This window comes from Lactuca saligna, chromosome 3, assembly GCF_052625555.1.
Source record: "Lactuca saligna cultivar CGN05327 chromosome 3, ASM5262555v1, whole genome shotgun sequence".
NCBI classification, from domain to species: domain Eukaryota; kingdom Viridiplantae; phylum Streptophyta; class Magnoliopsida; order Asterales; family Asteraceae; genus Lactuca; species Lactuca saligna.
Genome location: NC_136419.1, coordinates 40,878,592 through 40,898,298, shown reverse-complemented (window position 1 = coordinate 40,898,298; position 19,707 = coordinate 40,878,592). Strand labels below are relative to the sequence as shown.

The following is a 19,707-nucleotide window of genomic DNA, read 5'->3' as shown; positions in this document are numbered from 1 at the left end:
CAAAATTTGATTTGATTTGCCGTCAAAATGTCGCAAGAATATATGATATTTTGGTAATTAATTGCGAAATTTTGATAAGGTACGATGAAAGTTAAATGTTTGGAGGGTACAAAAGGCATAGCTTATAAGGAAAAAAGAAAAAAGAAAAAAAAATCTCCCCCAAACACCCTCCCCCTCTGTGTCATGCAAGGTTATGGGTTCTTTTTTGGATCCTTTTGGACTTAGGTTGGGAGATTTTGGAGTATAAGGCATCCAAGTAGATAAAGTTTGGAACTTTATCCATTAAGACCATATTTAGATGAGTTTTGGAAAGTTAAAGTTGAAGTCTTAAATGATTAAGACCTTAGGAAAAATGTGATTGGTAATTCGAGATTCACGACATGGCTGCTAAGGTTTAACCTCTAGTTGGTTTAGGTGATGTGTGTAGCTAATTCTATATGACTTTGAGTATTCTCATTTCAACTCTTTGATTAAGGTGAATCTTCTGAATATATTATGTAGAACACTGGTGTCAATGTATGTTTGGTGGTGTATGAAACAGACATGTTAGACGAGGCCCATTATTTTGTATTATATGTGTTATCTTGTGAGACTTATTAAATTTTGCGTTTATGGTTTATGTTTAAATTTTTAAGTGCTTCTAGCAGCAAAGCAAAGGACATTGCAAATACTTTTATGTTTTAGGGATTTCCACACTCTTGAAATTTTATTATGACCTATGACTCTATTTTAATGTTATTGAAACAATTGGATTTTTGCTTTGAGATGAAATTGATATGGTTTCCTAGTTTTAAAATTATATATATATATATATATATATATATATATATATATATATATATATATATATATATATATATATATATATATATATTGTTTGTCTGAAATTTTAGATGTTACATCTATTATCCCCTTCAATCCATCTTGGTACCTACAAGCTACCCTGGTCTAAGCAAATCACATCCGTGCAAGCCACCCTGGTCTAAGCAAGCCACATCCGTGCAAGCCACTGCTTTCTCTGCGAGCTGTCTTCATCCTCTCTTCCAAGCCATCATTGTCCTCCCAAGTGTCTTGGGACAAATTGATTTGGTATGTTGAGTTTGTGAGACTTATTATTTTTTTAATTGATGGTGTTCTAATATATTTATTTTGTATATTTAAATTTATTAACGAAAGCACGCTACTATTAGTTAAACATAAACGTAAACTAAAAACTATATTAAATTTTTTTTTATATGTAGTCTATGATAGAAACGATTTGATTATATGATTTTAGTAGATAACTATTTTATCATATATTTCTAAATGGGTATAATATTTTATATTAAATTGATATTAAAAATTATTATTTGAGAGAGATGACACCTCGTTCTTGGTCAAAGCACTAAAATGCAAAAAAAATCCTCTCCATGTAAATGACTATTTTAATTAAAATAGGTATCGTGAAAATTGAATAAGGCAAATATATTTTAAATATTTCAAACAACTTTAGTTTTAAGACTCTTTTCTTTTCATTTTAATATAACTTCTTATTAATATTATGTAATATATAGAAGATATTAAGTAAATTATTTTAAAATTTTATTTTATTTTTTGTAATTATATGTTAAATTTAAATTTATAATTAAAATTTTTAATATATATCTCTTAATTAATATTTTTTTATTTAAAATAATTGATTAATAATTATAAATCTTTACAATGAATTATAAACTAATAATAAAATAAGTAGCTGTTTTTTTAATTTCATATAATGTATATTTTTAAAAAAATTTATATTTCTGTTAGGTAGAGAATTGATATTTAAAGTAAAATTTAGTTAATACAGTATCTTTTGTGTGAAATTCGCATGGTATTTAAGCATCATTGCATAAAAAAAGTTCATAGTTATCAGCATCCATGGTGGCATTCCCACACACTGGCTGGCGAAAGCCGGCGATTCGCATTCTTGACCGGCCTTCCGTCTTCCTCGCCGGAGCTGTCTCATCACTGTTGCTTCTTTGGGGCTTCTTTTTCTTTTCAGCTCTTGATTCAATCTCCATTTTTTCTCAATCCAAACCCAATTCCTGCAACTGTAACCAACCCGACCCCGCCTTCAACCTCCAGTTCGACCCACCTATCGCCACCTTCTACGACGACCCAAGTTTCGGCTACACCATCGACAAACCCATAACAAATTGGGACCGAAAAAGGCGAACATGGCTCCAACTCCACCCCTCTTTCGAGCCCAGGTCACAGGAGCGAGTCTTTATCGTGACTGGGTCACGATCTACGCCATGCAAAAGCCCCACCGGAGATCATTTCTTGTTGAGATTTTACAGGAACAAAGTCGATTACTGTCGAATCCATGGCTACGATATCTTTTACAACAATGTGTTACTCGACCCCAATATGCACTCTTGCTGGGCGAAGATACCTGCGGTTCGGGCGGCGATGGTTGCTCATCCGGAAGCCGAATGGATCTGGTGGCTCGATGAAGATGCTGTGTTCACCGATATGGAATACAAGCTTCCGTTACATCGGTACAAAGATTATAACTTCGTCGTCCATGGATGGCCGAAAGAGGTTTACCAGAAGAAAAGCTGGTTAGGGTTGAACGCAGGATCGTTTCTGATCAGAAATTGTCAATGGTCGCTCGATTTCTTGGATTCATGGGCCGACATGGGACCCCAATCTCCTAATTTTGATAAATGGGCTGGAATTTTGATGGATGTGTTCAAGCATGAATCCGACGACCAGACGGCGATGGCGTACTTGCTCCTGAAGGAACACCAACAATGGTATGGGAAGAAGATGCTGATCGAGACCGGATATTATCTCGAAGGGTACTGGGTTCTGATTGTCGATACATTGAAGAACATAACAGAGAGGTATCTGGAGATTGAAACGACGGCGGCGATGTTACGACGGCGACACGCGGAGAAGGTGAGTGAGCGGTACGGCGTGTTACGAGAGCCGTCGTTGAAAGACGCCGGGAACGAGTTTGGGAGCTGGAGGCGGCCGTTTGTGACTCATTTCGCCGGGTGTCAGCCGTGTAATGGGAAACATAACCCGTTGTTCACCGGAGCAAGTTGTCGGAAATCCATGAACATGGCTTTGAACTTTGCTGATAACCAGGTGCTCCGGAATTACGGGTTTGTTCACCGGAATTTATCAGATCCTTCGGTTGTTTCGCCGCTGCCATTTGATTATCCTGCTTGAATAGAATAGAAATTCTGATGTTCTAGTTTTATTTCCCCTGTTTTGGACATATTTTGGAGCAAATTTTAGTAAAAAAATAAAAGCTTCATTTGTTGTTTGATACATCGAACATTTAGTTACATATAATTATTCAATCTTTTTCGATTGTATTTTGAAGTGGTACTTGAGAATTTTCAAGTTTCTTGAAATACTCAAAATGCTATCATATACCAAAGATCTAATTATTTTCAATTTGATAACAAAAATATGTTTAAAAAAACTCAGCAAATCATCATCCTAACGGATTTTTTTCTATGAATGGCCGTTTGGGTGGTCCATACTCCAACTGTGGCCATGGTAACCAATCCAAGATTGTGATTTAAATTGGTTATGATGTAAATAAAAAAATAAATAAATAAATCCATTTTATTAAAAGTATTCGACAGCATGTTTTTGATTGAGTAGGTTGTGATATATACTTTCCTTGTGAAGCTCAAGTTTCGGGTGCTTGAGTATTTTCTTTTAGCCAAAACTCATGTGTTAATTTTTTTGAACTTTAAATAAAGTGTTCTATTATGTTATTGATATTTATAATATTTTATATATTTATGTTGTTATTATGTTTTTGGTTATTTTTTACTCCCTTAAAACCATGTTTATTGATAATAAATTATAACCAGTAATCTGTATGATAGACACTAAAAAAGAAATGAAATTTAGTATTACATACAATCCAACTAACAAGAGGTGATTGTATGATAGACACTAAAAAAGAAATGAAATTTAGTATTACATACAATCCAACTAACAAGAGGTTGGTTGACAATAAAAAATCACAACTTAGATTGGACACATGCTATAAATGGATATGTTTTATAATTTTATTTAGATAACATATTTATTAAAAATTTATAAAAATATATCAAATTTTTATGATTTAACCTTTTTTTTTTAATTCTTATGAATAAACTATGATATTAATATTATATATATATATATATATATATATATATATATATATATATATATATATATATATATATATATATATGGAAAAGTGAATATACCCTTAAGGGTATATAACCTTAGGTATCCAAACTCATCATATTACATCGTTTTATATCATATATACACATTGTACTTGTCCAATGTTCTTATAATTCAACTTCTAACTTGATTTAATTCTAAGGTTTTTATAAATTTTACATTTATCTTCCTCGTATATAATTTTCATTTTCAACTATAATATATATAGCCTAGTATATGTTCGACATAAAAATATGTTATAAGAGGAATGTAATACTGAAATTTTGAAAATCTTGAAAGTAAATCAAGTTAAATGTTGAAGTTTAAGAACATTATAATGAATATATATCAAACAAAACGATATATTATGGTGGGTTTAGGTACCTAAGCTTATATACCCTTAAGGGTATATTCACTTTTCCCATATATATATATATATATATATATATATATATATATATATATATATATATATATATATATATATATATATATATATATATATAAAATGTAATTTTAGTTTTTAAGTTGTTTGATAAATGGTAAAAGTAATTTAGATTGGTTTATAGTATTAGTTATGTAAATATATTATTTAAAAAGTAATATTTAATATAAAATTAGATTATGACCAAATGCTAATAAATATATTGATTTAATTTCATGGTGTAAATATGGTAATTGAGGTTTAACAAATTTTATTTAATTCAAAATAAATAAAACAGTCAAAAAGATACATAGGGTAATGAAACGCATTTATTCTTAATTGAATATCCACAAATTCCACATTATTAGGAATAAATGAAATTTTCTATGAATTACAATTAAAAACTGACATTATTTGTCTTATAAATGTGATTAAAGAAAAAAATAAATAATTTTAAAATGGTTGCAACTAATTTTTGACAAACTATATAATTTAATAATGTAATTTAGATTATTTTTAACTTCTTAGTTTATTTTTTTTAAGAGAGATCAAACAAATAATCCAAACCATATCTTTCTCTCAGCTTTACTACCAAACGCATTCTCTGGAAAGAAAGTCAAAGGATGAAAGCCTCAAAGGTCGTGCAAAGGATGTATTCATGTGAAGTTCTGAATTTCCCACGATCCAAACCGCTAGATCCAGATCTCAACCATTTTCAAATTCATTTTTTATTTAAAGAAATATTCTATAAGTAATTTACTATTTTATTTCAATTCTGATTGTTCGATATTTAAGATTTTCATTTACTTTTCCAAATTTACATAAAACGGGAACGGATCGTATATTGTCTTAGTTGTGTAGGACAACTTTTAATCGACTTAAAGCGGGAGTTTTCTTATATCAACAAGAAACGTAAAAACAAATCACATCTGTCCATTTCATTTGATAAAATGGTTTTACATTAACGTGATTAGTGCCGAAAATGCAAAAAACAATGATCTAGTTGCGCATTCCATTCCGCCGACAGTCAATTGGTTTGCCCTATTTTCTTATTTTTGCAATTACAGTGTTTAGTTTCATCTCTAAATTTTGTAAAAATTAATGAGAAAAAATAATAAACTGTACATAGGGTGCCCAATAGCAGAGCAGCCAAATTCAAGTAGGTTTTGAGAAATTTGAGCTTTTGGTTTTTACTTTTTAATTTAGTTAATATTTCTATACAAACAAAAACAAAAGCTACAACAAACGGCTACAACTCGTTTAAACCCATCCATAATCTTATTATCATTAAATATAGAAAAGACAAAATTGCAGAAATGGTCCATATGATTTCGGTAAGATCCAAAAAAAACATTTATTAGCAAAAAAAAATGCTTTTATTTAGTGGTTTAGTTGTGGTTTTGGTCCATATTTCGTTAATTTTAACAGATGGTTGTTAATTTTTTTAAAATGACAGTTTTACCCTCATATTATTTTTATAATTGTCTCTTTTTACCAAATTACAATGATCATTTCTACAACTTAGAACTATTCTTTTCAATTTTATTGAATTATCATGTATTGATTCTTCTTCTTTTTAACTTTATTGAATTATTATACATTAGTTTTTTTTTTTTTAATTTCATTTTTATTGGATTATTTTTTTTTATTTGATTAGTATATATTAATTTATTTTATTTTTAATATATAACATTTATATATTAATAAATATTACATTATTATATTATTAATTTTTGTTAAGAAATTCTTTTTTAGTTTTTATTGGATTATTTTTTTAATTTCTATTTTATTAAATTTAATTTATTATTTTATATATATCATAAATATATTTTATTGGATTATTAATTTATTTTTAATGTATAATATTAATTCTGTGTAATTTTATTGGTTCTACCACAAAATCATCGGAATACGCAAAAACATCGCATCCAATCGTCGGGACCACCGTCCACCGCCAATCACATTCATCTTAGGTTGGACGGAAACATTACCAACTTATTTTACCCAACGCCGTCAGCCAGTAGCCACCTGCGACAGTCTCTTCACAATTCGTCAGAATCCTTTATATTTATCACTAAGCCGATCATTTTCCACTAGAACCATCACTGTTCGAACCACCAGGAGGTCCAACCCAAACACACCCAGTCAGTTCCTCCATTCGTTGCCTTTTACTAGCTTACATCATTGCAACATACTACCTGGTCAGTTCCTCCGGTTATTGCCTTACACAACACATGCACAACCTTATAACATCGAAGCTTCAAACCTGCACTACCTGAAAAGATCTAGAGGTGGATCTGGTGGTTTGAAACCCCTAGATCTAACATTATCACATTGACGATGGTGTCAGTAATGAACAGCCGACTAGAGCATGTTTCCAATGTTTTAAAAACCGGTTTGAATCGTTTGGTAGAATCGGTTGGACTAGGAACCAAGGAAATGAGCGATTCAACTATCATCGGTTTTATGCCTATTTCTGAACCGGAATGAACCGGTTGGTTTTTACAAAAATCCGGTTCAACTGGTTAAATTAAATAATAACACATGGAAAAAATCATTTTGCATAATAAACTTTGGTAGTCTTTTTCACATATATTTAGATATCTCTCTCTCTCTCTCTCTCTCTCTCTCTCTCTATATATATATATATATATATATATATATATATATATATATATATATATATATATATATATATATATATAAACACATAGTAAATATTATGAAGTTTTTGATTGTGCATTGTGTGGATAGTTGATTGGTGTAGTTTGGTCGAGAATGGCTGATTGTAGGCACCGATGGTCGACTTTCGGCAAGTTGATGCGGCAACGCAAGGTTGTAGATAGCAACAAGGTGGTAGAGGTGTTTGGATCGAACCTCATGGTAGTTCAAATAATAGTGGTTGTAATGGAATACAACTAACTATAAGAGGATTCCAATGGAATGTGAAGAGGTTGCCACCGGTGGCTACTAGCAGCGGTGGGTGGAACAAGCATGTAGTGTTTCTATCGGACCTTTGATGAAGGTGATTGGCGGTGACCCTGACGATTTTAAACGATGGGATGCGGTGCTTTTGTGTATTTCGACGACTTTGTGGTTGAACCAAAAAAAATTTAAAAAAATTAATATTACGCATGAAAAATAAATTAAATATCCAATAAAAAATTAATCTAATAAAAATAAAATAAAAAATAATCCAATAAAAATAAAAAAACATTAGTTAAAAGAAATTAATAATATAAAATTTTAATATTTATTAATATATAAATATTATATATTAAAATTAAATTAAATAATAAATAATAATCAAATAAAAAAATTAATCCAATAAAAATGAAAAAAAAAGAATTAATGTATTATAATTCAATAAAATTAAAAAGAAGAATTAATGTATAATAATTCAATAAAATAAAAAAATGCATAAATGGTCCTTATAGTTTGATAAAAAGAGAGACAAAACTGCAAAAATTGTCCCTGTGGTATTTATTTTTTTAGGGTTTTAGTCCAAACTATGACTTTTTTGGATTGGTGGTTATTTTGGTCATGTTTGTACGTAGATTTGGTCCCTCGTAAAATTGAAATGATTATAATATCATTTTGATATTTTTTTTATTTTTTTCTATTTAATTTAAATGAAAAAGAAAATAAATATTTAATTTGGGCCCTCCCACCCTCTCTCTCTCTCTCTCTCTCTCTCTCTCTCTCTCTCTCTCTCTCCAAACACACACACAGATCCCCAACCCCATTCTTCTCCAGCCGAACCATTCACCTTCATCGCTCTCGCTTCACCCCATACCTCCGTCTTCTTCTCTGGTTTAACCTCACCTCATCTCTGGTCTCTGTTATCGCCTGGAGTCATCTATCCACAGGAAAAGGGAACGATATCCCTAAATTATCCCCATCTAATCATCCATCGATTAACTGTTGTTGATCCAAACGCCCACCATTGGCATTTGCAGCAATCTGGAGACGATTTTTCTCCATCTGCATTACTACCGAATCCGAAGGAAATCAGCCCTTATCATCATCTCATACCTACAACTTGAGACCAGCTTATCAATTTTACAAAGAAAGAAGAAAGAGACATCGAATCTCCATCTCTGTCCCATCTTCTCGTTCAAAATCAAATAAGAAAAAGAGGATCATTGAGAGTTGTGATCGAAAACACATACACACACACACCTATTAATTGATCCAACTGAGATAAAGAAAGGATATCCATGGTTCGATTTCACATGTAAAATCAATTTCAGATTCGAAATATGAAAAACCAATAGAAGAATCCAGTTTGAGGATATTGATTTCAAATGGGAACACATTTTCTGATTTCAACAATAGGTAAAAAGGGCAACGGATGATTTGTGTCTCATCGCAGTGAGTGAAGATGGAGATGTGGAAGAGAACATAATGGACAAGAGTGAATGATTTGGGATGTAAAGAACCCACTGAAGTGAAATGGAAAACGAGGATTTCTTGATGATGATGTTGATGATGATGATGAGAGAGAGAGAGAGGTGAACCCAATTTTATATTTAATAATAATAATAATTTTAAAAAGTGAAAGAAAAATAAAAATTAAATTCATTAAGGTATAATAATCTTTTTAGTTTGGTAGAAACCAAAATTGCATTTAAACTAGCTCAAAATGACTATCAATCCAAAAACGTCTAGGTTTGAACTAAACCCTAAAAAAATACATACCACAGGAACCTTTTTGCAACTTTGTCAAAAAGAGACAACCCTAGAAATGGTTCCCAAGGAAAGATTGACATTTTAAAAAAATTAACAACCAAGTGTTAAAATTTAATGAAATAGAACTCAAAATCACAAGTAAACCACCAAATAAAGATCTTTTTGCTAATAAACTATTTTTTGGACCTTATGTTGACAAATCGCCAAACCACAATGACCATTTCTGCGGTTAATTATTCGAAAATGATATTTTACAATTTCTTTGTGAAAACCCCAAAAAGAAACCGAAACCCAACCTCAAAAACCTAGACCCAACCCGCTGCAAGACCAAACTGGTCTATAGACCACACACATACCAAAACAAAAACCATCGATAACAAGTGTAACTAATTATACGGCCCAAACCCATTTAGCCAGAGCTAGCACAAACCCACAACCATTTTCCAGCCCAAACCCTGTGTATTATTGTAACACAACAATTTCTCACGAGTTTTTATTCAAACAGGTCTATTTGGTCACATACGACCCAAATCACAAACTCAAAAGTCAAAACATCCTTAACAACAAAAAACCATCCTGATTTTCCAACAAAAGCAACTTCCTAACCAACAACCACGACCATTACTTAACAATACAGATCTTGATAACAGAAGCAGCACCAATCCGATGAAGTGCCACCACCGCATCACCCTTCTTACACAACCCTTTAGCAGTCGCCGACTTCAACGCCGCCTCCAAAATCACCTCAGTCGACTCCGCATCAGTCGCCTTCGCGGACCCCTCAGCCAAAAGCGGAATCAAACCCCGGTAAACCAAACTATGCCTAGCTGGCGTCTCATCGCTACACGTCCAATCAAACGAATCCGTCGAAAGCACCGGGACCACAACCGACAAAATTGGAACCGCAGGCCTATACTTGGCCACCAACTTAGCCGTGGTCCCACCGCGCGTCAAAACCACAATCAACTTCGCCTTCGCTTTGTTTGCGGTTCGAACCGCAGACGACGCAAGGGATTCAAGAGGACTCATGGGCAACGGGGTTGACTTTATCATTTCCTTGAAGATGAGTGAGTAGTCGAGAGACGATTCGGCTTCGATGCAGATGCGGGCCATGGTTTTGACCGCGATCTCCGGGTACGCGCCGGCGGCGGATTCGCCGCTGAGCATCACGCAGTCGGTCCCGTCGAGGACCGCGTTGGCGACGTCGGTGGCTTCGGCGCGAGTCGGGCGGGGGGATTTGATCATGGACTCGAGCATTTGGGTTGCGGTTACTACGGGTTTTCCCGCGAGGTTGCATTTGTAGATCATCATTTTTTGGGCTAAGAAGATTTTTTCAACTGGGATTTCCATTCCGAGGTCACCTCGGGCTACCATGAAGGAATCGGTTTCACGGAGGATTTCATCGAAGTTTACCACTCCTTCTTGGTTTTCAACTTTTGACATCAACTGAATGTTTTTAGCATGTGGGCCCAGGACTTTGCGGACATTGACAAGATCGGATCCTTTTCGCACGAAGGAAAGTGCAATCATGTCGATGTTGTTGGGGACACCCCATTGGAGGATGTCTTCTTGATCTTTTTCAGTTAGTGTTGGGAGATCAACGACTACACCGGGGAGATTTACGTTTTTTCTCTCACCTAACATGGCGGTGTTTTCACATCGGCATCTAACGGTTCCAGATGCGGGATCACAGGATATGACTGTTAGGGTGATGGTTCCATCTGCACATAAAATTGTGTTTCCTGGTTTTAAGTCGACTGGGAGTTTCTTGTAGCTCATGGATATGGTTTCTTCGTCTCCTTTAATGGTGTAATCTGTGCTTATAGTGATTTCACGTCCTTCCTTTAGTTGAACAGGCTTTTCATTCTTTAAGAATCCAGTTCGAATCTCGGGACCCTGGAAGAAAAACAAGGGATTCAAGATTAGTTCCAAGAGAAAGATGTTGATTTTTTAAGTTAAATATCATAACATTTATCAATGATAACGATGTTGATTAATTTAAACGTTAGAGGTGATGGGAGAAAAAGAAGAAGGAAAATAGGTAAATGATTAGTGTTTTAATACATTAAGTCGGGTGAACTTTGTAATCAATAGTTTAATAATTCCAATCTTTGAATTTGAGATGTAGTGAATCTGAACTTAAAGGTTAAAAGTATTGTCTTAAAAATATTGGGACATTGTCACAAAGTAATAAACAAGTTTCACATGTGTTCCACCTAAGTACCTCAAACTTTTTCCTGAGGGATTTAACCTCTCAACTTTCACTTTTTTGTACCCTTTTTGTAGCATTTTGTTCTGTTGTTATGAAGTGTTGTATTTTTTATTGACATGGCAATGATGTGGATGGATGACATGGCATGTTTACTGAAGCAATTTCAATAAACAGTAACCAAGTTTCAGTGTTGTGAAAGTGTTGAAACATTAAAATGACAATGTACTAACCAGTAACCAATAACCAAGTTTCACAACTGTTGCATTGTTGTGAAATCCTATTTTATAATGAAAATTCAGTTGTAATGATGTCTTATATTCATGTATTCTTGTTAGTATAGTGATTATAGTATCGGTTTCTTTTCAACTTGTAATGACATTGCCTAAAGTGAATTGATTATATTTATTTCACAACAATTGTGGAACTTGGTTTTATCAGTTTGTGACATTTTTCCATGTAGTGTTTCAAAACTTTCACCCTAAACTGAAACTTGGTTAATGTTTGATAAAATGATGGCAGATTTGAGGAATCGAAAAGGAAACAATAAATAAGGGCAAATCTGAAAAAAAATTAGAAGTTAAAGGACTTAATGGAGAAAGCACTCGACTTCTTTTTGCATTAAGTCAAGATTAAGACATGTCCCTACAAACAACACAAGCACAAAAAGAAAATCTTGATCCTGGATGCATATAAACAAAGAGCATAGAACTTTTTACCTTGGTATCAAGCATCACTGCACACAAGATCTGAGTATTTTGCATGGCAATTCGAAGATTATCCAAAGTCTCCTGATGATACTCGTGGGTCCCATGTGAGAAGTTGAACCGGGCAACATTCATCCCTGCCCGAAGTAGCTTCTCACACATGACTACTGACCGAGAAGCGGGTCCCAGAGTGCATACAATCTTTGTTTTTGGAATACGCCCATCATTAGGAAGGTCCTTCAAGATCCCCTCAATGTCTATGTTCGACATGGTTAAACTACTTAAACCAAGCAAATGGATTTATCTGTTTCCAAAATGTAAAAAACAAATTAATACTTTATAAATCAAATTCAAAGTTGCTAGATTATCTCAAACTCATAACATGATAACACCATTTTTTTTTGTACGACCAAAATGGTGTAATATTTGGTACAAAAGGTGATTCATCTCCAAACCATTACACATTCAAGCATTTTATACACCAAAAGAATATTCCGGGGATATTCCTTTTAGATTTTCTAAAATACCCCTTAATTTATTACGATTTTACAAATCTGTATTGCATCTTGTTGTTAGAAGTTAGAACAACTTTATAAATTATATTATTAAACAACTATAACCGAATAAACTATTAGTATACAACTATCAATTTAATATTACAACATCATATTACATGTAAAGTATAATTATACAATTAAATTGGTATATTTGGGAACTAAAACTTCATTGATAAATAGTAGAAATAATTTATAAATCAATTTGGGGATTCCTATTCTACGACTCAAACAATGGGATCCATCTGACCTAAGCTATGAAGAGCATGTTAAGGACTCCGATTCCATTCTTAGAGGATGGAACCAGATAAAAACCTATTCCAGACTGAAGATATGAGCACAGATTCAAAACCTAAAACATCTTGACTTCGTGCTCGCAAAACCTAAAAGTGCTTTACAACGATTCATTACTACTTCAGAGACATATTCAACAGATATAATCTGGAAACGGTGGAGTCAAATTTGGTGTTCGGATTACATCTCAGATTTACATCTCAAGTACAGTAATAACTGAAACAAACGCAAAAACAAGGATGAATACGGCATGTAGAGAGCAGATCCAATGAAAATCGAGAACTAAAATCACTTCAGCTTCATCAAGACAACAAATCATACAGTAGAAATTGACGAACAAACTAAACCGAGCAACAATGGTTGAAAAATAATGACATGAAACAGAAGAAAGGGAAGAACTCGGAAGTAAAAAACCACTCACCCAGCAAAAGCAAAAAGCACACCTCTTGGAATCTGCTGTGCTTGCTTCTACGCTTTCTCCCTGTTGGAGTAGTATAAATGGAGGATGAAAGGGACTGTTGTGAGAACAAAAAGGGTTTATTCGTGTTTGGCGTGGAGAATTGTTTTCTTTTTAATTTTTTAGTTTTGGAAAACATCGAGCGGCCAGTAGTTTCGGTCAACATAGTGCGCCCGACAGGCGTCATCGGGAGAAGAAGGTGCGTGGTGGTTTTGGCCAACGAGGCACGATTCGTAGCGTTTTCGGGTTTTTTCCTTAAAAATTAATTTCCTTTATGTTTTATATTGAGATTTGAGAGGAAATAACAAACTTAATCTATATTTTTCAAATTATTTTTAAAACGATAATTCTTTCCTACCAAGTTTGTTTGAGCTGCATTATTGTTTGTAACTAAGGTTATAAATCCAATGAATATTATGTTTTCTATCCTATTTATCTAACAATTTAGAGGTAGGAAAGTTATATTTTTAAGTGCCAAAATAAGCTACTTCGTAAAAAATAATTCGATTTTAAACATTCATAATTCTTACGTACAAACTCTATTTGAGCTAAAAAAAATTATTCAATGTGTTATTTGATTTTTTTTATATTATTTAACTAACATAATATATGGAAGAATTAGAGAATTATTTAATATTTAGTCATATGATAAGATTGGAGAGTAACACAAGATTGGAGAGTAACACAATGAGATAAAAGAAGTTTGTGATAATGTTACAGATGTGTTGCAAAAAAATTACTTAAATATAAAATAATCGGAGAATTGTCATTTATTATTTAATTTAATTTAAGATAAAACTTCAAAAATGGTCTCTGTGGTTTTCGAAAATATCAAGTTTAGTCCCTAAGTTTAAAAAACTTCACAGTTGGTCCCTGTGGTTTCAAAACTTTTAACAAATAGTCTTTTTCGTTAACTTTATTAGTTTTTGACCGTTAAGTGAAGTGTATTTATATCATTTCACTGCCACAAGGACCATTTATGAAGATTTGTTTTATATATATATATATATATATATATATATATATATATATATATATATATATATATATATATATATATATATATAATTATTTAATATTAAAGGGTCCCACACTCTCTCTCTCGTAAGTCGTCCAATCTTTGCAAAATCTAGGGTTGTGTTCATCTTCGATTCATTCTCATCCAACTTCATACTTTATTCATCCACGAAACCACCAAACATTTCAGAAATCCTATTGTGTTTCTTCTGATTTTTCTCTATTTCTAGACAATGCTAGGTTCCCTGTTTCAAGAAATGTAAGGTCGAACCTTATAATATGATGATGTTTGAAACTGATCACTCAGCATCAGCACGTAATCTAGCGTCAGCATCAGCGTTAGCATACCAGTTGTTCAGTGTATAGTTTTATATTCAATATTTTGTAACAGATTTAGTATTTATCTTGTTTCCATAGTTATCGTTTATTAGTTAGCTGGAATATCCCTGATTTGTAGGGATTGTCTAGATTAGTTCTATATAGTCTTTTTGTACAAGTTTGTGAGACGTCGTCTTTCACAAACCCTAATAGCCGCTTTGTGCAAACGATAATCTCTTTGTGAGATTATCATTCTTAGTGAAAGTTCTTTGTGAAACTTCATTGTTCTTGTTGATAGTCATTGTTTGATAAATCGTTTGATATAAGGTCCTTTCAATTGGTATCAGAACAACGTTCTCTTATCAAACAAATGGCTTCATCATCTTCCTCTTTAAACTCATCAAATCATACTTCTGCTAAAATTCCTCCGTTTGATGAAACCAATTTTGCTATGTGGAAAATAAAGGCTCTCTATGCATTAGAATTTGTAGATGAAGACATGTTGGACATCATCGACAAAGGTCCATATGTTCCGATGTATCAGCCCTTGAAAAACAATGTTCCTGATGGTGTCATGAAGAAAACACCTAGAGAAAACTGGACAACAGATGACAAAAGAAAGAATGGTCTCGATGTTCGTGCTCGGGCTACAATCAGCTATGCTTTGCCATACAATATCTTTGGGTTGGTTCAGAACTGCATCTCAGCAAAAGAAATGATGGACATGCTGACTGTATCTTTTGAAGGCACTAAGGAAGTCAAGGCTACTCAAATAAATGATCTAAACAGAAGGTATGAACATTTCTTTGCAAAAAAAGGTGAAACCCTGACTCAAACCTTTAACAGGTTTAACACTATTGTTAATGATCTGCGGAGACTAGATCAGTTGAAGCATCGAACTGTTCTAGTGTAGAAGTTTTTGGATTCTCTGGGTGCAGGTTGGGAGAATCATGTTGATGTGCTGAAAAATAGTGAGAAGATCAACACAATGGATTTACAAAGTCTCTATGGAAACCTTCGATACTATGAGGAATCCAAGCTTCAAAGAAAGAAGCTGATGAAGGATGCTCAGCGTGAGTCATCAGTGGCATTATTCTCAAACAAAAAGCAAGTGTCAGAGTCAGACACTGATTCTTCTAAAAGTGAGACTGATGATCTGGAAAAGGTTGTTGCTAGTGCGGCTTTAATTGTGAAGACTTTTGAGAAATCAGGCCGAAATTTCTCAAAGTTTCAGAAGAAGATGAGTGGGAAATCTTCAAAAAGATCAGATGCTGACAAGAAACATGCTACTAAAAGGAAAGGAAAAGCTCAGTGCTTTAACTGTGGTAGCACTGATCATTTTGCAAAAGAATGCAAGCAAAGAACCCAAAGCTCGGATGAATACTGGAAGCAGAAGTACAACAAGTTGGTTGAGAAACTGAAAGCAGAGAACTTGGAACATAAAGTTCTTGTCGCTGAAGAAGAAAAATGGAAGACTGATGAGGAGTCATCAGATGATGAAGTTAAATGTATGATGACCAAGATAGAAGACACTGATGAATGTAAAGTCAGCAACAGTTCGTTTGATGCTGATATGTCTGATGCAGTTGAAAACTCCAGGAAGCACAACACTGATTCTCCTTCAATGTATCAGGTTCAAAACTTTGTTTCCTATTCAATGAATGAAAAAATCAAAATGTTTGAGTATTTGGGTGTTCTTAATTCTAAGAAGAATCAAATCATAAGAGATATGCAGAATCAAATTGATCTTCTTAAAACTGAACTATCCTTGAAAAATAAAATTTTTGACACTACTCAGGAAAATCTAAGAGTTACTAGTTTATCAAATTCCTCGCTATCTGCTGAAATTGATAAAGTTAAAGACCACGTGAACAAAGAACAAACTGTTTTAAAACTTTGGGCTAAATCTCACAAAAATGCTAATTATGTTATTTCTGCTCAAATACCACATTCATGTGAGAAAATCCTTGGGGGAAATTTTGCTGAAGCTGAAAAAGTTTTTGAATCTCAAGAAAAGGAATCTGAATTTTATTCCATGAATGAATTAAAAGATAGTTTCAAAAACAAATTTATCAGCAACACTTTTATTAATCAGAGTCTCATTGATGAATACTGTGTTACTGATTCTAATGGTGTTACTGAGTGTAATATTGAAATTACCGGAATTGATCCTACTTCTTACCCTGCACATCTTGAGAGACCAACTCCTCTCGCTGAAAATATTATCGCATTTCCTATCTCAAACGGAGTGTTTCATGCTGTTCATGAACAACTTAAACATCATCCTGATTGCAGTGTTTCAGTACATAAGTCTAAATCTGATACTGATGTCAGCTGCTTATCCATCATTGGTCATAGTTCTTCTGACACTAAATTCTGTAGTAATTCAATGTCAAATAAAAGGACTCAAAATTCACTTGGTGAATCTTTCAAATTCAAATGTGTTAAATCTAGAAATCTGCTTACCAAGAAAAACTTTGGTACTAGAGTTTGTTACAGATGTGGTGACACCTCTCACAAAATCAGTGAATGCAAGTTTGATAAAACATCGTTAAGAGTTGATAACATCAAAGTTAGAAATGAAAGATGGTGTAACGTCCCAATTTTCACGTCCGAAAATTTCGTTTTAAAACATTACTTTAGAAAACATTAACAATTAAAAACATTGTTTGATCACACAATAACACAACGAAACTATGTTTAAAAGCCAAACCATACAACCCATCAAAATATCAGAGTACAAATCCCAGTGAATCTCGTAAATGCGGAAACCAGAGCGTGTGCATGATGTGCCGCTACCGCGCCAGCTCCTTCCCCTTCGAAGAAGAGGTACGTGAAACCAAAACTGTAAAACGTAATCACAAAGCTTAGTGAGTTCCCCCACTGTACCACATACCACATAATCACATAACATATGTAAATTTGTCAGGCATATATGGGTGCCCGACCTACCCCTTCAGTCCTCTCGACCGGATACTGCCTAGCATATCTGGGTGCTGGCCTCCCCTTCGGTCCTCTCGACCGGATACTGCCTAGCATATCTGGGTGATGGCCTCCCCTTCGGTCCTATCGACCAGTATTCTGGGGACTATTTCACCCCCTACTACTACCACATAACACATATATCACATAGTCTATCTAGCATGGTTGGGCATGACCGCCCCTTCGGCCCTATCGACCGGTATTCTGGGGGGACTATCTCCCCCCTACTGTCACTAACACATAACATAACACAGTAGTAGCAACCCTAGATGAATATCACAAAGACAATCATCTAATCACACATCTCCTACTGGTGGGCCGGCATTGTGGCCTTAGACCCACCGCTACTGGAAGGTAACTCACCTCAAAGTAGCTGCTGAACTGATCGGGAACTGACTGACTGCTACTGCTGCTACTTCGAAAATCCTCCGACTGCAATTCCCACAACATACTCAATCACACACTGCTAACTGTCCTTTGGGTAAAATGACCATTTTACCCCTGTTCAAGCCCTAAGTCAAAGTCAGAGTCAACTTTCAGTTGACCCGACTCGCCGAGTTGGCTCTCCAACTCGCCGAGTTCCCATCCAGACGATTGTCCTGAGTCCCTGATTTTACTCGTCGAGTTAGGCTATGACTCGACGAGTTCTTCTTCTAAACTGACATTGAAGTTCTTCGTCCTACTCGCCGAGTTGTATGAACAACTCGTCGAGTTCATCTTCATCCGATGAACACTAATGCTTAGACTCGCCGAGTTGTATGAACAACTCGTCGAATATGTTCTTGATCTATGAAGATTGCCTTGGACTCGCCGAGCCAGACCATGACTCGCTGAGTCCTACCATGGGTGAGTTCAGCTTCCAACTCACCGAGTCACACCCTGTGACTCACTGCTCAAACTCGATACAGCAAAAAGGGACAAATTCAGTGACTCGCGAGCAGACTCGCCGAGTCGTTGCCATGCATCTATTAATTACATCGATTTGTTCGATTTCAGTCCATGCCATTCATAGATCTGGGCTTCTAGGACACGTATCACACATAAAGTTTCCAACTTTACGTGTAGATATTCACCAATATGGATTTTAGGGTTCAAAGTGCCTCAAAAGGGTAGATCTAGGGTGAACAAGCCACATGGGTCCATAAAGCTAACAGATCTGAGCTCCTGGAGCTCAATCTTGCCTAGATCTAGAGGCCAATCAACTTATTACGAAACATTATGCACATACTAGCTTGGGGAATGGATCAAGAATGTCTTAAATGAAACCTTAAGCATAGAAACAGGGGAAAATGGGATATACCTCAATGAAACTGCTGAAAAAACACAATGATGCTTGGATGGCTCTCCTTCCTCTTGATCTACTTCCCCTTCTTGCCTCAAAGCCTTCAAGAACACACACAATAGCCTCAAACTCTCAAGGAACAAGCTTAGAACGAGGGTTGGGAGCTCTGAGGGTGAATGGGGGCTGGCATGGGGCGGATATGAGGTTTAAATAGGGTGTAAACCCCTGAAACTTAGGGTTTCATCCAACAGCGGTGACTCGCCGAGTCCAGGATATGGACTCGCCGATTCGCCAACTTAAACGTGTCCTGGGCCTCGTCCCTACTCGGCGAGTCGGACCTATGACTCGCCAGTCCAAGGCTAAAAATGGAAAATACTTAAATAAGATTTACATACCAGGAACCAGGTGCTACAGATGGACTCTTAAATCAAATTCTTTAAACTATCTTCCTAAAGAGTGCTATAATATATTGTCAAATAACTTTGTGAATGACCCATCTTACAATGGGTCAGTGTGTTCTAACTAGTTTTTCAGTACTGCAGGGTCAGGAGCATCTTTGGTACTT

The 19,707-nt window shown here is 34.5% G+C and overlaps 2 protein-coding genes and 1 pseudogene across 2 annotated transcripts; 2 read left to right on the top strand and 1 right to left on the bottom strand.

The window, feature by feature from the left end:
• The first annotated feature begins 1,868 nt into the window (after window positions 1-1,868).
• Window positions 1,869-3,303, top strand: LOC145035865 (glycosyltransferase 6 pseudogene; annotated as a pseudogene).
• Window positions 3,304-9,761: 6,458 nt separating this feature from the next.
• On the bottom strand, window positions 9,762-13,660 carry LOC145035864 (pyruvate kinase, cytosolic isozyme). The gene is made up of 3 exons (XM_078984363.1): window positions 13,508-13,660; window positions 12,251-12,542; window positions 9,762-11,218 (listed from the first exon to the last, which is right to left on the bottom strand). Exons 2-3 carry the CDS (start codon window positions 12,506-12,508, stop codon window positions 9,944-9,946), a joined length of 1,533 nt encoding a protein of 510 aa, XP_078840489.1. The 5' UTR covers window positions 12,509-12,542; window positions 13,508-13,660; the 3' UTR covers window positions 9,762-9,943.
• Window positions 13,661-15,329: 1,669 nt separating this feature from the next.
• LOC145035408 (uncharacterized) lies at window positions 15,330-15,791 on the top strand. Its single transcript, XM_078983952.1, has one exon. It carries the CDS (start codon window positions 15,330-15,332, stop codon window positions 15,789-15,791), a length of 462 nt encoding a protein of 153 aa, XP_078840078.1.
• The last annotated feature ends 3,916 nt before the right edge of the window (window positions 15,792-19,707 follow it).

Excerpts from the sequence above, each read along its gene's own strand:
- LOC145035864 (XM_078984363.1), bottom strand. The coding sequence starts at position 12,508 with ATGTCGAACATAGACATTGAGGGGATCTTGAAGGACCTTCCTAATGAT. Across the intron at positions 11,219-12,250 it reads CAGTGATGCTTGATACCAAG|GGTCCCGAGATTCGAACTGG; the intron begins GTAAAAAGTTCT and ends TTTTTCTTCCAG.
- LOC145035408 (XM_078983952.1), top strand. The coding sequence starts at position 15,330 with ATGTGGAAAATAAAGGCTCTCTATGCATTAGAATTTGTAGATGAAGAC.